Source organism: Canis lupus, chromosome 5 (assembly GCF_003254725.2).
Source record: "Canis lupus dingo isolate Sandy chromosome 5, ASM325472v2, whole genome shotgun sequence".
NCBI classification, from domain to species: Eukaryota; Metazoa; Chordata; class Mammalia; order Carnivora; family Canidae; genus Canis; species Canis lupus.
This window is the reverse complement of record NC_064247.1, coordinates 81,575,935-81,597,004: the sequence shown is the minus strand read 5'-3', so window position 1 is coordinate 81,597,004 and position 21,070 is coordinate 81,575,935. Positions and strand designations below refer to the sequence as shown.

The window sequence follows — 21,070 nt, the reverse complement described above, 5'->3', positions numbered from 1 at the left end:
CCAGGTGCCTGAACACCCACCCTCATCTGCACAGCCGCCTTCCCAGATTCCCGCTCCACCTCTGAGACGGGCCCTAGGGTCAGCTCTGCAACTGCCCGGATGCCCAGCTCTTCTCTCTGGGGTCCCTCCCCTCCTCCTCTCTGGGTACTGGGGCGGGGCCACCAGCTGGCTTTGGGCCCCGCCCCCGGCTCCCATCCAATCACAATCCTTTCTTACGGGGGCTGGGCCGAAGGGCTGCGCTTCCAAGCTGCTAGCTCCAGCACTAGGCTCCCAGCAGGGGATGATGCGGGGATGATGCGCAGATACTGCTCCTGTCACCACCGCCAGCCACTGCCCCGACCTTCTGCCGTGCTGGGGCTGTTGCTGCTGTTGCTACCACTCGGTGAGTGTGGGAGTGCTGGACCCAGCTTAACGGCTGGGCAGCACACTCCCAGTCTAGGTATAGGGCATGTGAGAGCTGAGGTACAGCCTTCCTGAGCCCTGGGAACCAGGCTGGAGAGGAGGTGTGACGGCTCCGGGGAGGGGATAATGAGTGCCAGTGGTTTCAGGATGCAAAATGGGCATGAGCTGACACCTAGTCACCAGGGAAGGACCCTAAAATTCCACATTGCCCATTCCGGCAAAGGGAGACTTAGGCTCTCATGGGACCCCCAGACTACCGTGGAACCCCTGAGGCCCTCTCTTTGAGTCTGATCTGGATCCTGACGCTGCCTGTCCTGCTCTACTGACTGAGAATACCTGTCTTTGGGAATGGTGTGGGATGGCCTAGCGAAGCTTGTCCAGCCTCCAGGATAGCTCAGGGAGCCTGTAGCCCTGGACCCTGCCCCTTTTCTCTATGTCCTGACTCCTTCACCTGGACCATCCTCACCTGACCTGTGGTCCTAGAAACTTAGAGGAAGAGCCAACCCCTTGGGATGGGACACTCCCCCCTCCACATATCCTGTCCAGGTTGCGTCTAGAGGGGAGTCAATGCAGGTGGATCCCTAGATGTGCCCCTTAGTTCCCTTGGGTACCTCTGTTTCACGCTGAGTCACGTCCCCAGAGCACACTCAGGTAAACAAGGCTCTGGGGGCTTGACTGTGAAGTGGAGGCGGGGTGGATCATCCTATCAACTATTCTCCACCCCCACCCCTGGTCCTTGGATCTCCCCTGGCAGCAGCTGCACCAGGCACAGGGGGCTGTGACACCATATACCAGGGCTTCGCCGAGTGTCTCATCCGCTTGGGGGACAGCATGGGCCTTGGAGGCGAGCTGGAAACTGTCTGCAGGTAAGGGCAGATGTGAAGACAGCCGCCTAACTGCTGATCCCTCCCACCACCCTTGAGGCCTGAACCTTTTCCTTCCTATTACAAAAGCCTTTTTGCCCCACCTAATTACCCTAACCCTGAGCCTTTAACAGGTCTTGGAATGACTTCCACATCTGTGCCTCCCGAGTCCTTTTGCGTTGCCCAGAAGAGGCTGCCGCTGTGTGGGAGTCACTACAGCAAGAAGCTCGCCGGGCTCCACACCCAGATAACTTGCATGCTCTGTGCAGCACCCCTGTGAGTGTTAGGGAGCATGGCACAGGCCCTGAGACCAACCAGGAGACGCTGCAGGCAAGAGCAGCTGCACCCACCCCAGCCCCGACACCCCCACTGCTGGCGGCTGCTCTGGCGTTCGCCTGCCTCCTAGGCCCTCTGGCCTAGCCAGTCTGGTGAAATAGCAGCACCTGCCTCCTACCCTGCTCTGGTGGCTGCTGTCGGAGCTCTGCAGAGTGCCCTTGGCTTTCATTAAAGGTATTTATATTTGTACTAAGCTCCTTCCTTTCTTCTGGCCTGAGCGCTGCTTGGCTGGGGCAGAACCTCCAGAAGCTAATCCCCATGACTGGAAGGGCGGGGCTGTGGCCACCACAGGGGACTCCGTCTCTCTACTTACAGACACTCATTTCCAAGCGCTGGCTGTGCAGAGTTTTCCATTGTGTGTAGGTTCCAGGAGCTCTGGTGGATGCACAGCCTTCCTCTGCTCCCCTCCCCCGGGGCTGACATTTCTACCCCTGCCTGCTCCTCCTATTCTGACCCCTGTGGGCCCTGTGAGGGGGAGAAGTGTACCGCCCCCTCACCCCTCAAGCCAGTTCACCCCCATCCCCATGTTCGTTCCAGCCTCCACGTTCCTGCCAGCTCTGCTAACTACCACCTTAGCCTGCAAAACAGATTAAGCGCTCTGTCCTCTCCCTTTCTGGGGTCCTGGTCTACCTGAGGGGAGCCTCTTCCAGAAGGTGGAGAATCCCTGTTGGGGTCTATATTCAAGTCCCTGAGGTCACCTGCAGCTGCAATCCCAGAAGACTTGCTGGAAGCATGGAATGAGGGTGTGGTGTGTAAGGAGACCCTGTTCATCCTGGTGGAGAAAAGCAAGAATCTGTGTGGCAGAACCCTGAGGGAAGGAGTCCTCAGAGAGGGTGAGACCCTCTCTCAATCGGTCTTCTGCCTCCGCCTCTAGGACCTTACTCCAAGCCACCACCCCATGACTTGGGTGGTGCTCTGCTCTCACTCCCTCTGCTTTACTCTATGGGGCAGCATAAGCCAGCTCCGCCCATAGTTGATTCAGTCCCCTCCTGAGACTCCCCTCTGTCTGAGCTTGGAGCAGGATGGACATACAAGTCCTTGGCATCAGGAGAGGCTTTGGGGAAGGCATGTGACAGGGGTGATAGAGGAGGTCGGTCTGTGAGACTTGCAGGTAGTGGAAGAGAGATGGGGCTGAGTTGGAGAGGGCTTTACAAGAGAAGCCCAAGGAAATCAGTGTAGGAATCTAGAGTTTGGCAGACTAGATTTACACTAAAGCCCATGCTGGGGGGCAGGTGCCTTAAGTGACCTTTGTTTGGTAGGTGACAGGTGCCTCCAGAGACTTTCATCCTCGTGTATAGAAGCCCTACTTTATCCATTCTTCCCAAGCCCCTTCCCATTCCAGTTAGCTCAGATACTCAATCAGCTCTCTCTGCCTTACCTTTGCTCCTCTGCCTCATTCACCTGTACCTTTATCTTCACTTCTATCTCCCAACCAGTTAGTTATCCATCTCACATCACCTGAAGGAGAAAGTTCAGAAGAAAATCCCTCTCACGTCTGCTCCACTTTGACCACCAGAATTTTCCAGAAGGAAAGACCAGGCTTTTATCTCCTTGGTTCTTTGTATATTTATTATCTGTACTCAGAATGCCCTTCCCCATATCCTCCTGGTGAACTCCTGTTCTTGTTCAGTATCACCTTCCTAATCCTGACTTTGAACCTGAATCAGAAGCTTCCTACAGGTCCATACAGCTCCCCGGTTGTCTTCTGTCTCAGTACTGATAACACAGGCTTGTTACTGTCTGGGTCCGGGTCAGAATTCTGCACTGTGGACTCCGCAATGCCCCTCTGTATGTCTCTAGCACCCAACTTAGGGGTTGGGTATAAAGAGTACCCTTGCAGAAGTGTGTGGAATCAAAGACAATCTCTTAAGCCCAGCATAGGAAGTGTTAGAATTAGTAAGAGATCAGACTGGAGCATCAGTCCTCAGCATGGAGGATGTGTCATTTGGGGCAGCCCCCTTACCTGGCCTGGGCATATTTTGGGAAGGATGATGCTGGGAATCCAGACCCTGAAAGTCTTCTCAGAGCCACTCTTGGTGGGTGGCCAGGAGCAGCCTGCTTCCAGGAGCAGAGGCCCAACTGTTTTGACCAGCCTTCAGGGGGATTACCATATTCCTGCTGTGACCTACTTTACCCTGGTTTTTGCACCCTAAGTCCCTGCTCTTCCCTGGAATCTAGTGACTTGTAATGTGTGCATGGGGGTGGGGACAGATCTGCTTTCTGGCCAGGGGCTTAAGAGCTTTGTATGTTTTATCCCAGAGCTGGAGGAGAGGGGTGGGCTGATTGCCAGACTGGGCCCTGGACACATCTGCCCAGGCCAGAGCGTAATGGTGATGGTGTGTCTCACATTTACATCTCTGTAGACATGGAATACCTTATTGCTTAGGGGACAGCCTGGGGGCCATATGTCCTGAACTCAGTCCCTCTGTATCAACCTACCTCTTCATCTCAGGGCCTTGTGTTTTTTTACCAGAACCCAGACCAGCAGCTGCCAGTAGCTGGACTTAATAGATACTTGTTGGATTAATTTGCTGAGTGTCTGTAAAATTGGGGTGTTGTGTGGATTTCTAAGCCCCACCAACCCTAGAATTCCATACTGCTTTTATCCTTCACAACAACTCTGTGGGGTCAGGATTAGACTCCCATAAAACATAAGAAAAATGAGGCTTAAGGAGGGGAGATGTCTTGCCTAAGGTTACACAGCTGTGAAAGTGTCAGAACTTGGGATATGATCCCAGGTTTGTTTGACCCCAAAGTTCATGCCCTTAATCATCACACTAGACTTTTGGAAGTGATTTTTTTTTTTTTTGGAGGTGGGGGAGGAGTGATTCTTAAAGGTTTGTTTTTTTTTTTTTAATAAAATCTTTTATGAAACTCTGCTACATAAAACAGACCATGATGTTTTATTGGTATTTATTTTTAGGTTTATTTATTTTTATTTATGATAGTCACACAGAGAGAGAGAGAGAGAGAGGCAGAGACACAGGCAGAGGGAGAAACAGGCTCCATGCACCGGGAGCCCAACGTGGGATTTGATCCCGGGTCTCCAGGATTGCGCCCTGTGCCAAAGGCAGGCCCCAAACCGCTGCACCACCCAGGGATCCCTTACTTTTAGGTTTAAAGCATAACATTAGCTTATACAATTTAAGACCATTTGATGTATGTAGTAAATAATATTTTAACAAATGAACAGACTGAAATGAGGTAGATGGAAGGAGGTTAACAATGCCCTTATTACCCCCAGCATCTACTTTTCCTCCCTGCAATGTGGATTTATTGTAAAGTAGTGAGATAATTTTTTTTAAGACTTTATTTATTAATTCATGAGAGAGAGGCAGAGTCAGGCAGAGGGAGGAGTAGACTCCATGCAGGGAGCCGGATGTGGGACTCCATCCCTAGACTCCAGGATCACACCCTGGGCGTAAGGGAAATGCTCAACAGCTGAGCCACCCAGGTGTCCGGAGATAATTCTGATCTTATATAGAGAAGTCTTAACGGAAACAACTTTTTTTTTTTTAATCTACTTGATTTGCAGTCCCAAGTTGTTATTGAAACTTAAATTCAATAACAACAATAACAAAAATTAGGGGCACCTGGGTTGCTCAGTGAGCATCTGTCTTTGGCTCAGGTCGTGATCCCGGGGTCCTGGGATCGAGTCCTGCATCGAGCTTTCCACGAGGAGCCTGCTTCTCCCTCTGCCTGTGCCTCTGCCTCTCTGTCTCTCATGAGTGAATAAATAAAATCTTTAAAAAAAAAAAATCTTAAAAAAACCCCGTTACTCCGAAGTTAGCCCAAGACTAACTTCACTTTCACAGATCCTCAGGTTAACCATTTGCAACTCCACTGTGAGGAAGGCCAAATTTAACGTCTGAGTCCCTGAATTATTTTAATTGCAGTTTCAAAAACTGATTTGTTAATAAAATTTAAATCGATCCTTTGCAGAGTTCCAGGGGCACTTCCAGAAACCTCTGTCGAAACACACTACGTCCCCAACTTCGCACTACGGGGCGTCCGGCCGCCCTACCCAGAAATCTGACACCTTCTCCCGACCTCCCGCGCTCCCGCCCCGGGCCCAAGGCTCAGCTACTTGGAGGGTGACTTCGACTCACCCCGGAGACAGAGAAAGTCTCCGCCCCGAAGGCGTCGATGGGCAGGCCACGCTGCGAGGGCGCTGAACGCGTGGCCGGGCCCTCCGGAGTCCGCCCCGTCACCGCCCCAGGGGCGGCCTGGGTTTGTTTTGGCGTAAAGCGCGCGCTGTGATGACGTCAGGACGCTGACGCCCGAGGATGGCGGCGGCGGTGGCGGCGGCGACCCTGTCCGCAGTCTGGAGAGGGTCAGCGCAGCCGCCGAGACGCCGACGACCCCGCCGCCCGCGCGAGGTGAGGCGGCCCGGCCCAGGGCGACTGCCCGACGGGCGGGAGGGGCTGGCGACCCGCGACCATGGTCGCTTCCTGGTGCCCTGGGCCTATCCTCGCCCGGCCGGAGCCCCGTGCGCCGGGGCCTCCGGGACTGGGGCGCAGGCCAGGCGAGGGCTGCTCGGGATGCCTGGTGTTGGAGGCTGGACGGGCCTCAACCGTGATGCTGTGCCGGGGAGCCCGGCTCTGGGGCCGCGTGGGCCTGGTCGACGTGCTCAGCTTCCCTGCCTGCTGTTCAGCCAGCCGGCGTCGGGCAGGGTGAACTAAGCAGGTTGTCCTCCCTGCTTTCTCGTGCCCGCCACCTACCGCACGCCCCTCCTTTGCGACTGAACGCTAGCAGCTGTCGGGCAGCCGGTCGCTTCCGTGTTCAGGCGGGGAAAAGCAGGCTTGAGCCTGGCCGGGTTGCCTGCCCCGCAAGCCAATAGCCTTCAGCTTACGAGGGGAAGCCCAGCGCCCCACGCTCATTCCCCCTCCACGAAGCTGCTGAAGCGATCGGTCCCACCTGAAAATTTGAGTAAGTGCTTCACTGCCTGAAACGGGATCCCTGGTGCCTACAGGATGAAGTCCAAGCTTCGCAGCAAGGCGCTCAGGGCTCTTCGTAATCTGGTAGAGGCCTAACCGGAAGTTAACACCTGGGCACTTCTCCCTTCTGTTTACAGTTGGTCGTTGGGACACGTGAGCCCGCTGTGTTCAGTGTTTTAATACCCTTGTACTTTAGATACGCATTTTGTAATATTCTTTTACCCCCACCCCTAACCACCAGAATGGAAAATTTACATCTGTCCTTTAAAACCCACCTTAGATTTCATTTCCTTTTCCAAGGGAGAAGGCTCCCTTGCCTCACAGGTAACCGTTGGCTCCTATGTATTTTATTCATGTGACTACAGTTGAGTATATCATGTGGTATCACGCGATGGTGGGTCTGGGTCTCCTGTCTGAGTGTCTGGCTCTATGCCTGGCATAAAGTAGTTGCTGAATGGACTGGGATAGGTTGCTGGTCTAAAACTAGAAATAGGGACGCAGTTTGGCGCAGTGGTTTGGCGCCTGCCTTTGGCCCAGGGCGCGATCCTGGAGACCCGGGATCTAATCCCACATCAGGCTCCCGGTGCTTGGAGCCTGCTTCTCCCTCTGCCTATGTCTCTGCCTCTCTCTCTCTCTCTCTGACTATCATAAATAAATAAAAATTAAAAAAAAAACCCAGCGATCAAGATTGATGATATTAAAAAAGAATAAAAAAAAAACTAGAAATAGATTCACTGTATTATTGAGGCCTTATCAGAGGCCAGGATCTGACATAAGGAGAGCAAATGTATATCTCCCGTTTGCACATGCACACATATTCCTGTGGTAGGTGGTGCAGCCTTGTCAACTTCCATGGTCTAAGATCCCTTGGGGTAGTTTTTCAAGATACAGATTCAAGAGTCTCTCTCTGATATTTGGATTCAGAAGATCTGGAGCCTGGTAGAAATCTGTATTTTGAAAAAACAAAACAAAACAAAACACATCTCAGAGGACTTTGCTCCCTGGTTGAACATCTTTGTCATTGCACTAGGAATCTGCTGTGTCTTCTTTGTCCTGTAGGAAGGGCTAGCTGTGACATGTGGACTCCTGTTATAGCCTTGTTGCCCATACTGAGGGAGGCAGTATGATTTGCTGGTTAGTAGTATGGACTTTGGAGTCAGAAAGACTTGGATTCAGTTTTTGGTTTTTGTGAGATCTTGAGGTCTTTTGAGTCCTATCTTGCTCGTTCCAAAATAGCAGTAATCGTGCCTACTGTGTGTGGTTGCACGGAGGAATGAGAGTTCCTACGAGATGCTTAATATAGTTGGAATTCAGGAAATGGAAGCCATTGTTATTACTAATGCTGCTTTTCCCAGAGTGTGTCCCTTGTCAAAAGGAGAACTCAGGTAGCTTGTTTGCTCTTCAGACAGCCTCATGTAGGAAGGTGCCTTATAGGATTTCCTTGAGGTGATTTCTGCTTATCAGGGAAAGCTCTGACAAAACTGTGCTTCTACTCAGGGCAGTTATAGTTGGTCATTTCCCTAGAAGAGGCTTGGAATGCTGATTTACCAGAGGGTAGGTTTGTTGCATAAGCACTTTGTCCCTGTCTAATTGCAGTGGCTGTGCTTGTTGACTTGTATAAATGAGCTAGAGAAAGTGCAGCTTTCAGGAAACCTGTTTGCCTCTGACACTGAGCTAGAGTTGCACCTGACCTGGAATGGAACATCCCTGCAGATCCTACTGTCTGTGGAATTTGAAATAGATACTGGGGATCTCTGTTGGTCGCAGTTCACAGTTAAACGAGTGAGACTTTGGTTTGGCTTTCTGTCTTACAAGTGTTAGCATGTTGTATGGACAATTCTGTCCTCTTCAGAGCTTCCTGACTGTGTGAAATGAATGGGCTATAAGTGTGCCAAAGAATTGAATCGATAGCCAAGAACAGCCATCTCTCTCAACCCTAGGATACACAGAGAAAATTTTGAGAAGTACAGCCCTAGAGGAACGGAAGCAATTCTGCTTGTGAGAGCTAGAGACTTATTTATTTGAATTCCTTTTCCTTCCAAGAATCTTACTCAGTGACTATTATGTGGATTTGTGTTGGCTAGGTCATCACTGAGCTAATTCTTGGGACAGCTTTCTGTTGCTGTGGTATCTGATATGATGCTAAAGTAAAAAATGTAGTGTTTTCATTTTGTAGGGGAAGATTATCGCAGAGGGTCCCCTTCCAGACTGGCAGTCTTGAAGTGGTCTCACCATGCATCATTAGAGAGATTCTTGTGTAGAATCATCTGTGCTGTAAGTTCCTTGAGAGCAGAGATTATGGCAGCCTTCTTTTTGTCTGTCACAGTCCCTGGCTGAGTTCCTGGCCCACAGCAGGAGCTCAGTAAATATTTGTGGGTTGAACCTTGGGATTTTGGAAGAAGAACCCCAGGTACATTGCCAGAGTCTGTAGTTCTGATGATCAGATGGCCAGTGGGTGGGATGTCTTAGATGGAGCTGGGGTCATGATAAAATGAGGACACAGTAGACTTTTGAACTTTTTCCCTCTCAGCCCCAAGGCTGGAGTCTGTCCACCAGTTATTACCATGTAAAGCTTGGTGCCTAACTGGAGTCTTGAGAACTGGTGTCCTGAGTTACTGTATTCTAAGAAGAAGTCATAACAATTTTTATTATGAAATATTAAAGGTTAAATCATCCTGGGCACTGGGGTAGCTCAGGGGTTGAGCGTCTGCCTTTGGCTCAGGTTGTGATCCCAGGACCCTGGGATCGAGTTCTATATCAGGCTCCCTACGGGGAGCCTGCTTCTCCCTCTGCCTATGTCTTTGCCTCGTTCTTTGTGTTTCTTATGAATAAATAAAATAGAATCTTTTTTTTTTTAAAGATTTTATTTATTTATTCATGATAGTCACACAGAGAGACAGAGAGGCAGAGACACAGGCAGAGGGAGAAGCAGGCTCCATGCAGGGAGCCCAACGTGGGATTCGATCCCGGGTCTCCAGGATCACGCCCCGGGCCAAAGGCAGGCACCAAACCGCTGCGCCACCCAGGGATCCCAATAAAATCTTTTTTAAAAAAGTTAAAATATCTTTAGACTCAAACACTGCAATAATTTGGTATGTATTCTTCTGGCACTTTAAAAAATTCATATAATAGGCTGTACATTTCTTTTTTTTTTTTAAGATTTTATTTATTTATTCATGATATACACAAAGAAAGAGAGGCAGAGAGACAGGCAGAGGGAGAAGCACTGGGAGCCCGATGCGGGACTTGATCCCGGGATTCCAGGATTGCGCCCTGGGCCAAAGGCAGGCGCTAAACCGCTGAGCCACCCAGGGATCCCCAGACTGTACATTTCTACAAAATATATATTTTTTAACTTTAAAAATATAATATTTGGTGATGATTTTAAGAAATAACAACAGCACAGGAATATGTAAAGCTATAAGTGAAAGTCCTTCTCCCTCCGCTCACTTATTTCCTTCCTTCCTTCCTTCCTTCCTTCCTTCCTTCCTTCCTTCCTTCCTTCCTTCCTTCCTTCCTTCCTTCCTTCCTCCTGTTCCCTTCACATTTACACACCCTAGAAGCAATCCCTGTCAACAGTTTTTCTTTTTCCTTTCGAGGATATTTTTCCATATATGTGTCTGTATCTTTTTTTTTTTAAAGATTTTATTTATTTTTTCATGAGAAACAGAGAGAGAAAGAGAGAGGCAGACACAGGCAGAGGGAGAAGCAGGCTCCATGCAGGGAGCCCGACTCCCGGACTCTGTCCTGGGTCTCCAGGATCGCACCCTGGGCTGAAGGCGGCGCTAAACCACTGAGCCACCCAGCTGCCCTGTATCTTTTTTTATTTTTTTATTTTTTATTTTTTTATTTTATTTTTATTTTTTTTAATTTTTTAAAAAAATTTTTTTTAATTTTATTTATTTATGATAGTCACATAGAGAGAGAGAGAGAGAGAGGCAGAGACATAGGCAGAGGGAGAAGCAGGCTCCATGCACCGGGAGCCTGACGTGGGATTCGATCCGGGGTCTCCAGGATCGCGCCCTGGGCCAAAGGCAGGCGCCAAACCGCTGCGCCACCCAGGGATCCCTATTTTTTTAATTTATGATAGTCACACAGAGAGAGAGAGAGAGGCAGAGACATAGGCAGAGGGAGAAGCAGGCTCCATACACTGGGAGCCTGACGTGGGACTCGATCCTGGATCTCCAGGATCGCGCCCTGGGCCAAAGGCAGGCGCTAAACCGCTGCGCCACCCAGGGATCCCTGTATCTTTTTTTAAATCCATCATTGGACATATGCTTCAGATACTATTTTAAACTACATATTACATCACAGATATGGATCCTGGCATGAAGCCATTCAATAAAATTGGCTAGTAACTTTCTTTGTTAGTATATATGGATTTACCTCATTCATTTCAACAGCTTCACAGCCTTCCATTATATGAATAGATGTTAATGTATGTAATTATTCCCTTATTGATGGATATTTGGGTAATTTCCATTTTTTCATTATTACAAAGAACATTTTCTTTTTTTTTTAAGATTTTATTTATTCATGAACGACGCAGAGAGAGAGGCAGAGACACAGGCAGAGGGAGAAGAGGCTCCATGCAGGGAGCTGGACGTGGGACTCGATCCCGGGTCTCCAGGATCACGCCCTGCCTGGGCTGAAGGCGGCGCTAAACCGCTGAGCCACCCAGGCTGCCCCAAAGAACATTTTCATGAACTTGTTTGTGCAACTATATCTGCAGACTCGCAGAAGTGGTTTTATAGAATTATTTTTGAGAATGGAATTGCTAGGTGCAGTGTCCCTTTTGTTTCAGAAAGCAGATGCACATAGCTCCCCTTAAGGTTGCTGAGGTCCTTGTTCAAGGGGTTTTCATCTAAAGTGACAAGTTCTTTTGCCTGGTGTCTCTGCTTGCCTCATGATGGTTAGAAGTGTTGTTTAGCAGTTACTTATTTCAGGGATTACTGGGAGATTACTGCCTACTTCATTTGATAGATTTTCAAAACAGTCTTTTCAAAACAGCATGATATAGAGATCTTCGCAGGTGAAAGGTTGCAAAGCTTTTCTGTGGAGGACAATCTTAGGGGGTGTTACTGGAGAGGGCGGGTTGCCTATGGGCCCCTGCCAGGGACACAGCCACAGTCTCGGCTTCTGTGGCCAGGAAATTGTTTCGGGATCCATCTTAGGCCCTTCTCCTCTCTTTCCCATGGGGTCAAGTCTGACAGCTTGTGGACAAACTTGCTTTGGAGTTCAGTTAACAATCTAAGAAAAACAGGCCTGAGAGCTCCAGCTTCCTTTGTTGTTGAGGACATTTACACAGGTACCAAAGGAGCAGGGCTCTGGTTTAATCACCAGTCTGGCTTCTTCCTGCCACTTGAAAATGTTTGAGGTTCTGGGACTGTTGCCTTGCAGCAAGTAGAAATCCAAGAGCCAGACCACCTTTCATTCATTGTTAACAAACATGAATGCATGCTCTGAGCTCAGCACTTCACTGGGTGCCAGAGAGTTCTAGAAACCTGAGAAGTGGCTTCTTCCTTCAAGAGGCTGAAAAATAGTGTTCTAAAGCGATCTAGAGTGCAGCAGTGAGCAGTGTGACCCGGATTATACTTGGAATGGTAGTTTCATAATATAGGCCCTTCAGAAAAGGTCCTCAGTAAAGGCCGGTTGTTTCATCAGCTGAATGTTCTGAAGAAGGATAGAGGCCTTGACCTGGTGAGGCTGAGCCCCAGACTCTTTGGAGTCTCCCTTGTGATGGAAGGAACTGTGAATGGAGAACTAGGAGATTTGGGTCCGTGCTTGGCTGTCACTACTTAAAGTGGCTGTGGGCAAATTTCTACTTTCCTGGTCCTGTCATTCCTCAGTGAGAACAGTAGTGCTGAATGCTCATGCCCACTACCACACTGTAACATGCTTGCACTCCTCGGGGAGTCCTCGGAATCAGGCTGGGAGTTGAGGGTGTGGAGGCTGACTCTAGAGATTTCTTCAGTTCCTTCTGCAAGATGTGTTAGGACTGGTATCATGAAGAGGAACAGTGACTTGTGATAGCTGGCATAATGTGACCTCCTTAGTCCTTTCTCACACCCTGGTCACTGTGCTAGGGACATACACAGGAGGGCTGGGGGCAGGAAGACAATCTGCCCTTATTCCCAGAAGTTTTGTCAGACTCCTTCCCTGTTCCTATCTTTGCCTTTTCACCTGATCTCTGAGCAATGGGAATTTAACAGATGTGATTGGTTGTGTGGAGCAGCTGTGGTAACCTGGATGCTGTTGGCTGTTGCCCCTTCCCAGAGCTAGCAGCCTCTCTCCTTCACTCTTCATCTAGTTGGGAAGGTGGAGTCCAAGCGTCAGCTTATCTTGGAAGACTTTCTAATTGGAACAAATGTGGGAGAAACTATGTCCCAGGAAGGAAGAAGGAAGGTCAGAGAGGGATAATTTTTGGCTCTCTTACTGCTGACTTGAAATCCCTATGCAGGCTTTGTTTAAAGTGAGAAGTCAGGCCTTTTCTTTTGTAAACCTTAGTTTTTCTCATCAGAACCAGACTAGATGTGCACATTTAAACAAAAGACCCAGTGCACACGCCTGGAAACAATTACTTATTTTGCAGATCTTGGGAGAAGACCTCCGAGCAGCTATGCTGGGTCACCCATGCAGTTTATTTTCTCTCTGAATGGTGGTAGACATTGCTTACCGGTGATCCTGGAGGTCAGGGGCCTCTGTTCTGCCTCAGGAATCCTGACCTAGGAACTGTCTTGTTCCTGAGCTTCAGCCCTTTATAGCATTGAGAGTTTTGTGTTTTCCATGAAAGAAGAGATGAGTCTGCAAAATTCTAGTCCACAGTTCTAATCTTGAGCCTCTGTGAAAACAAACCTTGTTTCTAAGTGTCTTTAACATGATTTCCTGTGCTACTATGTAGGATCTCCTGGGCTCTTCCTTATGTTGGTGGAGGAATCCTTCCCCGTCATGAGAGAAAGATCCCTCATTCTGCTGAGAGTCATATTGACATACTGATTAAAATCTGAGCCCTTAGTCTGTGGTCTCCAGATTCCTCCTTTTTATCTAATTGAGGGCTCGGATATGTTTCATTAATGAGCTTGTTCCTTGAAAGAGTTAGCCACACTACACCGATCGGTATCACCACCTTAGAATCTGGCCCTTGACTCACTGGAATTTGGTGGCCTCTGTGGGTTCTCTGTGACCCCCAAATTGCCTTAGCAAAACCTGCCTGGGTCTTCCTCTGCTGCCTTTGATGGGATCGTTTGCTGGCTTCTCAGTGGCTGGGAGTGGGAGGTTTAGGTGTTGCCCCCTTGGCCCCAAGCACCACCCTTGGTCAGCCTCTTCAAATGTCAGATTCTACCTTTGTGTCATATGGATGTTGCACATGCACTGCAGCATACCCAAAACTGATCTCTCCCTGATGCTTCCCAGATCTGTCCCTCCTGCTGCGCTGCTGACCCGTCTGCCTAGGAGCCCAGGCAAGGGACTAGAGCTGCCCTCTCTCCTTCCTTTCACCCCTTAGGTCTCCCCTTCAGTCCTTGTCAGTTTTCCCCGCTGACATCTTTCCACCCTGCTATCTGGGCCACCACCCTCCTCACCCGCCCTTTTAATAGACTTTGACCCTCCTCCAGTTCTGCCTCACACTTCTTTCTAAACACAGATTGATTGCCGTCTTTGTAAACCCTTTGTAGCTCGGGTCAACTCCCTGGAAGGTCCTGGTCCCTCACCCTAATTTGTGTTGTCTGCAGCTTGGTTCCTGCTGCTTCCAGAACTTCAACCCAGCCTGCCCCCAGGGCTGTCTTCATACCACCAACGTGCCTGGTCCTAGGCCCAGGGTAATCTTTGAGTATGTTGTGCTCTCTGTCTGAAACACCATTCCCACCTCTCCTCAACTGACTCCTTCTTACTTTAAACTTAAATTCAGTGTGGGAGGGGATCCCTGGGTGGCTCAGCGGTTTAGTGCCTGCCTTTGGCCCAGGGCACGATCCTGGAATCCCGGGCTCGAGTCCCACATCGGGCTCCGGGCATGGAGCCTGCTTCTCCCTCCTCCTGTGTCTCTCTGCCCCCCCCCCCAGTCTATCATAAATAAATAAATAAATCTTAAAATAAATAAATAAATAAATTCATTGTGGGGGTCACCTCCGGGAAGCTTTCCCTGAGACCTGTGTCACTCTACATGTATGTTGTTATTTTTCTTTTTTCTTTCTTCTTTCTTTCTTTCTTTCTTTCTTTCTTTCTTTCTTTCTTTCTTTCTTTTCTTTCTTTTTCTTTCTTTCTTTCTTTCTTTCTTTCTTTCTTTCTTTCTTTCTTTCTTTCTTTCTTTCTTCTTTCTTCCTTCCTTCCTTCCTTCCTTCCTTTCTCTCTCTTTCTTTCTTTCTTTCTTTCTTTCTTTCTTTCTTTCTTTCTTTCTTTCTTTCTTTCTTTTCTTTCTTTCTTTTCAAAGATTTTTATTTATTTATTCATGAGAGACTCAGAGAGAAAGAGAGGCAGAAACACAGGCAGAGGGAGAAGCAAGCTCCATGCAGGGAGTGACTCCCAGGTCTCCAGGACCACGCCTCAGGCTGCAGGCGGCACTAAGCCGCTGCGCCACTGGGGCCACCCTATGTTGTTATTTCTTAAGCCTAATACTTACTATTGCTGTTTTGAAATGATCTCTTCCTATGTTTTTTTCATCTTACACTGTGACTTTGGTGACCGTGTTTTGCTTTTGTATCTGTGTGTGTGTTAAAATGTAATCTACATTGGACCATGTCTTATTCATTCCCATATCCCTAAGCACCTGGTAGATATTTGTGAGATAAACTAAAATATATATGGATCTCTACCCCCAGTTCCTGGCACAGGGTTCCTGAAACCCTCGTAATTTCAAAGTGATATGAGCATGAGGAGCATCTCTGTTCTAATATTTGGCCTTTGAACTTAGTTCTTGATACAGGCTCCTGAAACCCTTGCAATTTCTTGGCTGATAGGAGTGTCTTTTGTTCTAATGAGGTGACTCTGAGTGGGCTCCTAGGTGACTCCTAGATGGGAACTGGTCACCAGAAAGACTCAAGCCATGATTAGAAGATTGGAATTTTCAGCCCTGCCTCTTATTCTCTTGAGAAGGGAGTAGGGCTGAAGATGGAGTTAATGATAATCATGCCTATGGGATGAACTCTCCATAAAATTCCAATAGTAGAGTGCTTGAGGGACTTCTGGCTTGTTGAGCACATGGAAATACTGAGAGAGTGGTGCACCCAGAGAGAGCATAAAAGCTCTGCACCCCTTCCCACATGCCTTGCTCACCATCTCTTCCATCTGGATGTTCACCTGTATCTCTTATCATATCCTTTAATAAACTGCTAAATGTAAGTGTTTCCCTGAGTTCTGGGAGTCTCTCTAGCAAATTAATTAAACTTGAGGGAGTTGTTGAGACCCAACCTGATCTATGGCCAGTTGATCAGAAGAACAGGTAATAACCCAGGCTTCTGAATGGCATCTGAAATGTGTGTGAGGGAGAGAACAGTCTTAGGGGACTGAGCCCTTAACCTGTGGGAGCTGACGCTATCTTTAAGTAGACAGTAGACAATGTAGTTAAATTGTCGGACATCTGGCTGACGTTACCGAATTGCTTGGTGTAGGGACTCCACACATGTGATCAAAGGTGTCAGCAGTGAAGTGTTCTAGGGGCACTGGCTGACTCCAGTCGGTGGAGTGTGCGACTCTTCATCTTGGGGTTGCGAGTTCGAGCCCCATGTTGGGTATAGAGGTTACTTTAAAAAAAAAAAAAATCTGGGCAGCCCTGGTGGCTCAGCAGTTTGGCGCCGCCTTCAGCCCAGGGTGTGATCCTGGAGACCTAGAATTGAATCCCATGTCTGGCTCCCCGCATGGAGCCTGTTTCTCCCTCTGCCTGTGTCTCTGCCTCTCTCTCTCTCTCTCTCTCTGTATCTCTCTGTATCTCTCATGAATAAATAAAATCTTTAAAAAAAATTTAAAAAGTAAAATTTTAAAAAGAAAAGAAGTGAAGTGTTCTCTGTGAAGGTAAAAGAGACACATGCAGTGAAGAAATACACAGTACGAAAGAACTCTTTATTTCCTAACATAGAAAGGAAAAGAGCTGTTTTTTTTTTCCTTCACAATGTTTTGTAAATGTTTGACCTGAATTGATAATTTTACCCCTAATTCTGTATGTCATAGTCAATAGGAAATTCTCAGCTGCCCTCTTTGACCTGTGGAGCTCTTCAATAGACTTAAAGAAGGACAGCCAGGGTAGAGGTAACCTCTGGAAACTTCACCTTATCAAGGCCCCAACAACCATAGGTTTTATGGTTAGAACATCTCTAAGAAGCACATGGAAAAACTCTTGGATCCTCATCCCAAGGAAGCAGAGTACCCTGATCCACAGCCTGAGTCACATCAAGATGAAACTGTTAGTGTCCTTTCTGAGCTCAAGGTTCCCTTTGTCTCTTGAATGAAGCCCAGGATAGTTCGGTAGCTACCTGGTGGCAGTGTGCTAAGGTTTGTGGTCCTAAGTTTACTGGGGTTGATTTCAGCTAGCTTTGGGATTTCAGCCATCCATGTGGTGAACTGAAAGTGGAAGACCCTGGAACAGAGTGTTAGACTGCCAGATGAAGATGATGCTTTAATGGGAACCATCTAGGAAAGAGTAAGGTTAGGGCAAAGAACCAGGACAGGGCTGGTAGTGTTGGCAGCAGTTGTAGGAGGGAATCAATGCCTGCAGGAGGCCTAGAGGGCCTGGAAAGCTATCCTTAAGGGGTGCCTTGGGGAAGTGGCTTTCTGAGCCATCGTAGGTGATAGCGTTGGAGAGCAGGCCTCCCAACATTCCACACCCCCATTTCAGAAAAGATGAGTCAGAATAATAAGAGGAATGATTTTAACATTTAAAAAAAACTTTGAACTTTGACTAGGATAAGGGACCCAGGCAGAGTAGGGAGGAGGGTGGGGGCAGTGACAGCTAAGCCTGGTGCATGTTCTTGCCCTGCACTTGGGGTTGGAAAGCAGCATGAGAATCAGATCCAGGGAGATTAAGTCAAGACCATGAAGCTCAGGCCCAGCCTTTCATCCGGACCTTCCATTGAGCACTCAGGGACCAAGGCCGTCCTTCCTTCTAGAGAACCATATTAGAGTCAGGTCTTCAGGCTACATTTATTGAGGAGCAAGAGAGAGGGGATGAGGGTGACTAGTATCCTTTCCGTGGTACTCCTGGCTATACTGACTTGCCCTTTCTTCTGTGTGCATAGGTGTAGACAGGGCATTGCCTGCAGAGCAGGTCCTGCCAACCTCCCTGGAGAGGATGCCCCCGTGTCCGTGATGGGCTGTGGGACAAGCAAGGTCCTTCCTGAGCCGCCAAAGGATGTCCAGCTGGATCTCGTCAAGAAGGTGGAGCCCTCCAGTGGCACTGAGAAGGATGTGCACAAGCACTTCATCACAGAGGTGAACAGTGATCTTAAAGCTGGGTTCCCAGCAGCCAGTCAGTGTGCAAACCCCTGCCCCAGTGCCCCCATTACCAGCCACACAGAACCTCCTTCAGAACCACCACGCAGGGCCAGGGTGGCTAAGTACAGGGCTAAGTTTGACCCACGTGTGACAGCCAAGTATGACATCAAAGCTCTGATTGGCCGAGGCAGCTTCAGCCGAGTGGTACGTGTGGAGCACCGGGCAACCCGGCAGCCATATGCCATCAAGATGATTGAGACCAAGTACCGGGAAGGGCGAGAGGTATGTGAGTCAGAGCTGCGTGTGCTGCGCCGGGTGCGTCATGCCAACATCATCCAGCTGGTGGAGGTGTTTGAGACGCAGGAGCGTGTGTACATGGTGATGGAGCTGGCCACCGGTGGAGAGCTCTTTGACCGGATCATCGCCAAGGGTTCTTTCACTGAACGTGATGCCACAAGAGTGCTGCAGATGGTGCTGGATGGTGTCCGATATCTGCATGCACTGGGCATTACACACCGAGACCTCAAGCCTGAAAACCTGCTCTACTACCACCCAGGCACTGACTCCAAGATCATCATCACTGACTTTGGCCTGGCCAGTGCCCGCAAGAAGGGTGACGACTGCCTGATGAAGACCACCTGCGGCACACCCGAGTACATTGCTCCTGAGGTCCTGGTCCGCAAGCCCTACACCAATTCAGTTGACATGTGGGCACTGGGTGTCATTGCCTACATCCTGCTCAGTGGCACCATGCCCTTTGAGGATGACAACCGTACCAGACTGTACCGGCAAATCCTCAGGGGCAAGTACAGTTACTCTGGGGAGGTGAGTCTACCCTGTCCGGGGATGGTGGGAGGCCCTGGAAGAGGGGGTGTATCCGGCAGCTCTTGATCAGGGCATGTGCCCTGAGGGCTCTGCTCATGGGTTCAGATAAGTAATGTAAAAATGATGAAGTGAGATGAGTAGGGTATCTTAGTTTGGATTTCCCTGAAAGTGAGCCCGTAGACTTGGGAGCAGGTAGTGTAATTGGGATTTGAGTCCAGTAAACACAGGCAGAAGGGTGGAAAAGTGAGGCAGAAAGGAAGGAAGCCAATAAATGGGCTGTGGAGGAGCCAACTGCCACTGTGGGCCATTGGAACTTCCACTGGGACCTGGTGAATAATCACGTGGTGCATGCCTCAGAGTTGTATCACCAAGGGACTAGAAGGTGGGTTTTAACCCACTGACTCCTATAAGAGTTAAGGATTTCTTTGTAGGGAAGGGTGTCAAACCCTTCCAGGCTATCCTGAATGCTGGCTGGTGCTGGAGGAAGTCTTTAGGCTGAGAAGCGGGGAACACAGGTACCGGCATCTGGGGAGCTGTCTGCCTGCACAGGGGCATTGCAGCCGTAGGCGAACTCAGAAGGCGGCTGGAGCGTGTGAGCCACAGTGGCCACTGTATCTGTTCCACGGGGACTGGGACAAGCTACAGTGACCGTGCCCTGTCAAAAGGAGCCCCTGCTGCTCATCTCTGCCCAATTTTGCCACACAGCCCAGAAGATTCTGTGTCCCCAGATGCTCCAGTTTTTTAAAGAGAAGCCAGAAAATTTGATCTTAAAATGTTGGAATTCCATTTATGTATTTAAATACTACCTTGTGTGGCAACAAATACTAACCTGCAGGCCAGATTCAACCAGTAGACCATCATGATGTGTGTGTCTTTGGATCCACTGATTGTCTTGATATGTGAAAAAAATTGTTAGGTTTCAGCACTGCTGCGAACTGAAGGAAGGCACACAGAAGGAGTGAGCTGGTTGGTCCTTAGGCAGGATGCTAACTGTGGGGGACATGAGGCTGACCTTAGCAAGAGCAGGTGCTGTAAGCATAATGGTGGGCTTGGGAGGGTGGCAAATAACAGAATGTGCAGCAGTTTAAATGGGAGGTAAACTAAGCTTTGCAGGATGCTGTCAAGGCAGCGAGGGCCCCTCCCCAGGTGCCCCCTGCAGAGCGCTCCCAGGTGTGGGCTTCCACAAACAACCCATATGGAGGGGAGGAACCAACTGCCTTCTGAAACCTCCTTCCAGGGGTTTTGGACTGGGCCCTCTCTGGCCCCAGCCAACTGGCCCAGAGCAGCATTTCCAGTAGGAGTCACCCCAAAGCCTCTTGCCACTTTGTCTTCAGTGCTTGAGGTCCCATGCCCCACCAGACTCCCTGTCAGCTTTCAGACGTGATCGTGGGGTCAGTCAAGGACTCCCTGGGAGGATGGTGACTGGCATTCCTTAGGGGGATCTCCAGGTCTCATGTCCAAGTGGTGCAAGGAATGGAGGGAAGCCTTCGTGGTTAGGCCAGCTCTGTGCTGGCCACAGGTGAAGGAGAAAGCAGAATGTTCTCTAGCTCTCTCCTAAAGTTTTCATATCTTCTTTGCTCCACATAGATTCACATGGATTCAGCAAAACAAATGCTGGGAAGCATTTGGCTAGCATCTAGCTCAGGCTAGAATGGCATAGTCACAGAGGGCACCTCTCCCATCCTCTGGCCAGATTTCATCACAGGGCAGAAGACCCAGGATCCACCTCCCAGAGGCAGTGTTGTACCAAGGCCCCACCTGGCCTGCTGTGTGCTATGAGCTCTGTGTGGTGCCCGGCTGTTGGGGGTCTGGCTGGCAGAGGGAGTATCGAGCTTAGCTACAGTAGAGAGGGAGGTTTCCCAAGAGTGCTGACAAAGGGAAGACTTTCTGAAAGTCTATTGGTTTGCCCAAGAGTTCTTAATTCTGGCAGTTGTTGATCAAGCAGTTTATCTATCTAATTGGGGCTTGCAATCTTGCTAAGCAGCTATTGATTATCTGTGGCTGAGAGAATGACAGGAGAATGGGGTGAGGAATGGACTCAGGCTCCCTGCTCCTCTTATAGCCACAAGACTGGATCCTGAGACTGTTTCCTGTTCTGCTAGAAACACAGTCTGGGGCTCCCAATGTTATGGGGGTCACTGCCCAGCCTTGCCTCCCGCCCCATTTATCTGAAGCTGAAATCAAGAGTTAGTTCCCAGTTCCAGAGCCAAATTCCTGGCCCTCCCCTGAGGGCATCTGTCCCTTACTAAGAGCTTTGCTGACTCCAGCAACAGGTTCTACCACCATCTG

The 21,070-nt window shown here is 49.3% G+C and overlaps 2 protein-coding genes across 7 annotated transcripts in view; both read left to right on the top strand.

Annotated features, from left to right (window-relative positions):
- The first annotated feature begins 59 nt into the window (after positions 1–59).
- Positions 60–5,073, top strand: NRN1L (neuritin 1 like). 3 transcript variants are annotated; one of them, XR_007410515.1, is made up of 4 exons: positions 60–382; positions 1,157–1,268; positions 1,400–1,775; positions 2,139–5,073. XR_007410515.1 is itself a non-coding variant. In XM_025426579.3 (3 exons), the coding sequence occupies exons 1-3, from the start codon at positions 100–102 to the stop codon at positions 1,683–1,685; spliced, it is 678 nt and encodes a 225-aa protein (XP_025282364.1). In that variant the 5' UTR covers positions 60–99; the 3' UTR covers positions 1,686–1,794. The 3 variants fall into 3 exon arrangements, 2 of the variants coding, with proteins under 2 accessions (XP_025282364.1, XP_025282363.1); XM_025426579.3 differs by lacking the exon at positions 2,139–5,073 and having other exon boundaries at positions 1,160–1,268; positions 1,400–1,794; XM_025426578.3 differs by lacking the exon at positions 2,139–5,073 and having other exon boundaries at positions 1,400–1,794.
- A 770-nt stretch (positions 5,074–5,843) lies between these two features.
- The window catches only part of PSKH1 (protein serine kinase H1), a 28,662-nt gene continuing 13,435 nt past the window's right edge, over positions 5,844–21,070 (top strand). For 2 of the 4 annotated variants that reach the window (XM_025426597.3, XM_035715726.2), the window contains exons 1-2: positions 5,844–5,980; positions 17,761–18,781. In XM_025426597.3, coding sequence (XP_025282382.1) covers positions 17,831–18,781 — 951 coding nt within the window. In that variant the 5' untranslated portion in view covers positions 5,844–5,980; positions 17,761–17,830. Of the gene's footprint in view, positions 5,981–6,271; positions 6,531–16,717; positions 17,018–17,760; positions 18,782–21,070 lie in introns of those variants that run through there. The other 2 variants (XM_049109663.1, XM_025426598.3) reach the window with 2 other exon arrangements.